Raw genomic sequence first — 3,321 nt, 5'->3', positions numbered from 1 at the left:
CACCCCGACCCCGACCCCGACCCGGCACCCACGGCCCGCCCAGCACCCCAGGCCCTCACACAACATGGCAATGTTTGGCTTCTTTTTCTTTTCTTTTTTATTGTGAAAATACTGTACAGAGGGGTTACAATTACATGGGCAAGATAACGAGTACATTTCTTATCAAGTGCTGTAGCCTCCTGCTTTGTTTCCCCTTCCCAGCCTCCCCCCATCCCCCCACCCCCGTCCCCCTGGCTTATTTTCTTCAGCCAGGCTCCCTGGGCCTTGCCTTGCTCTCTCAGGGACTCCTGGTAGGTCAGGCCTTTGCCTGACGGCGCACCCTGGAGGTCTGGTGATGCCCAGCTTAAGCCTGTTCCCACAAAGCCGCACCCGTTCTGTGCGGGTCTGTGTGACAGTACGTTTTCACACTTGGGATTCGTGCCCAACAGTGCAATTGCGAGGGCACTAGGGGGTGGTTGCAATTCATTTGCTTAAAGAACTGTCAAACTGTTTTCCTAGTGGCTCTGCTAGTTTGTTTCCCACCAGCCAGCTTGTGTGATCGGCTTCCCGCCTCCTCACCAGCATCCTCTGTCACTGTCTTCTTCTTTACTTTGGTCATTCTCCCAGGAATGTGTGTTTAACTTGTACCTAATTAATTAATCAATTGCAGGTGACAGTGACCATCTTTTTCTAGGCCTACTTGCGTCCATGTAACTCTAAGTGCTGGTTCCATGTTCTAATTGAACCCTTGCTCTCTTCCTGATGCATTTCGAGAATGTGTTATATATCTCGACGCTGTTCTTTGTAAGTTGACAACGTTCCCCTAGGGCTGAACATGCTAGGCATGCCAATAATTCCAGCCCTAGAAGGCTGGGGTAAGATCTACAGGTTTAAGGCCCTGTCTCAAAAAAAACTTAGAATAGTTTATCATTATTCCTACTTTTCAGGTCAGCTGTTGAATTTGGCTGAATGCTGTTCCTGTATCTGTTGATCTTTTCCCCCTTTAGCATGTTATTGCAGTGGGCAGCATTGATTTATTTTTGAATATGAATTGGTATTCAGTTTGCTGAACTTTCCCTCTGACTCTTCTGAGCCTTTGTTTCAATTACTGTATTTTTCTTTTTCATCTGCTGTTTCTTTGTGTAGGCTTTCTTGTTTGTTACAAACATATTTGTAATTGCTGTAAAAGAAAAGAACAGAAAAAATCACCATGTAATACAGGTGGCCTCAAACTCACTATCTTCCTGTCTCAGCCTGCTGGGTACATTGTGGGGTGGGGTGGGGGGCTGATTACAGAGCTAGAGCTGACTGATTTCAGAGCATCTGTATCATGGCTGTTTTAAATGCTTTTCCAGAGAATGTCTCTGGCACCTCTGGAATGGCCTCTGTTGGTGGTTCTTGTTACTGTTTGAAATCTCCCTTCTTCACAGGGGGACATGGAATTTGGGGTTCTGCTGTGATCTAGGATTCCGTCTCATTGAAGCCACCTGGTTGTTTTTTGACACACTCTTGTGAGGGTGCTCCCTCCTTATAAGGCTGTCAGAGGCAGAAGTGCAGGCTCCACTGACAGCGGCAGCGGCTTACCCCTGACCAACAGCCAGGCTCCTGGGAGTGAAGCCGGGCATCCACTGCACAGGAAGCTAGAGAGTGGAGATCTCCCGGTCCAGCTCTCCCTGGTGGGAAAGCCCCAGGCTGCACAGGGCAGAAAGAGCAAGGCGGTGCCAGGGGCTTCAGTCCTGCTGGGCTGCTCTGTCCTGGCTGCAGGCGGTCAGGATCGGGCCTGGCTGGGTGTGTCCAGTGGCAGGAAGAGCCATGCCAGGATCAGGGGCCCTGGGGTCTGCCCTCTCTTGCTGAGTGACACCGGGGGCTTGGTCACACTGTGGGCTGCAAAGGGACAGCATTGCCCTGGCCCCGAGTGGCTTCTCGCTCCAAGGGAAACCCTCAGCCGTGAGAACCACAAAGGGAACTCACTGCGTGTGCGACCTCCTCTTCTCCCCCAGCCCAGCTATGGACGTGTGTGTGCGCGCGCACGCATGCGCTGCATGTGGGTGCGGCTTAGTGGAGCCTTTCATTGGGCTTTCTGGATAGTTGGCTGTGTTGATGTGTGAAGTGGGCAGGCTTGGGCCGTTCTGAGCAGGGTGGCTTGGAGGGCAGTCAGGACCTGGACTCAGGGGTGGGGGACGGGCCGAGGGAAAGGAGGCCGCGAGCCACACAGCAAGTGCTCAGCAAATACAGTGAATCTGGAGCGGACAGGAAGATGAGCAGAGCAGTGACAGCAAGGCAGGGGCAATCCAGAGGGCTTCCTGAGGCAGTGGCCTGGCAGGAGGAGAGCTAAGAGTGTGCACAGAATAGAAGCAGAGCGGCAGGGCCGTCAGTGGGAGCGCGTGCCTGGGGACCCCTGCCGACCTTCGGTTGCTTTTTCCAGGGGGGAAACGTGATGAGGAGCTGATTCTGCCCATCAACTCTTCTCTGAGTGTTACTCTGAGCCAGGACCAGGTGAGTGGCACAGTGAGTGGCTGCTGAGCTCTGGCCACCCTGGCGCTAGGGTGAGGCAGTCTTCCCACACGGGTGGGGCCCTGGACAGCACCCCCCTTCACCTCACCCCTGCCCCCAAAGATCCAGGGCCTCCTTGGACGGCTGTGTCCCTTCATCTAGAAGTCTGGGTCCTGCCTGGGGCTGGAGCATGGGCTGTGCCCCGTGCTGTGGGGCCAGCTCACCGGCCCGGGCTTCTGGGCTGCCAGACGCAGGGCCTGCCTCAGCCCCTCATCTCCTGCAAGCGTGCCCCTGCGATCGAGGGGATGAGCAGGAAGGGGTCCTGGTGGGCGACGGGCAAGCGCCGGCCTCAAGGGCCCTGGGTTTTCCTTCTCAGTTAAAAACCACCACCACGGCAGCCATCAGCACGGACTTCACAGAGGACCGGATTTGGCTGAATGGCCGGGAGGAGGATGTGGGGCAGCCACGCCTCCAGGCCTGCCTGAGGGAGAGTAAGTGGGGGCAGTGCAGGCTCCGCCTCCCCGCCTGGGGGGCAGCCCGGTGGTGTCCATCTCTCTGTCCTCTGCCCTCTGCTCCCCCAAAGCCCAGCTGCAGGCTCCCTGGGAGGCTGTCCCAGAGGCCGGCAGTAGGTCTGCTGGCGGGGTCACCCATGATCTGTGTCCTGCAGTCCGCCGCCTGGCTCGGAAGCGGAGGGGAGCAGGGGACGGGGACTCACCGCCCCTCAGCCTCAGCTACAAAGTACACGTGGCCTCCGTGAACAACTTCCCTACGGCTGCAGGCCTGGCCTCCTCCGCAGCTGGCTACGCCTGCCTTGGTGGGTGCCCGGGGGGGGGGGGGGGGGGCCTGGGG

General features: G+C 56.7%; 1 protein-coding gene across 1 annotated transcript in view; it reads left to right on the top strand.

Annotated features, from left to right (window-relative positions):
* The window catches only part of Mvd (mevalonate (diphospho) decarboxylase), a 14,529-nt gene that overhangs the window by 5,767 nt on the left and 5,441 nt on the right, over positions 1-3,321 (top strand). Inside the window, exons 2-4 of the mRNA XM_013012723.1 lie at positions 2,405-2,475; positions 2,849-2,963; positions 3,140-3,286. Coding sequence (XP_012868177.1) covers positions 2,405-2,475; positions 2,849-2,963; positions 3,140-3,286 — 333 coding nt within the window. The remainder of the gene's footprint in view (positions 1-2,404; positions 2,476-2,848; positions 2,964-3,139; positions 3,287-3,321) is intronic.

This window comes from Dipodomys ordii, unplaced genomic scaffold (assembly GCF_000151885.1).
Source record: "Dipodomys ordii isolate 6190 unplaced genomic scaffold, Dord_2.0 Scaffold18, whole genome shotgun sequence".
In the NCBI taxonomy this organism is placed as follows: Eukaryota; Metazoa; Chordata; class Mammalia; order Rodentia; family Heteromyidae; genus Dipodomys; species Dipodomys ordii.
Note: the sequence above shows the minus strand (reverse complement) of the source record. Positions and strands in the feature narration are given on the sequence as shown.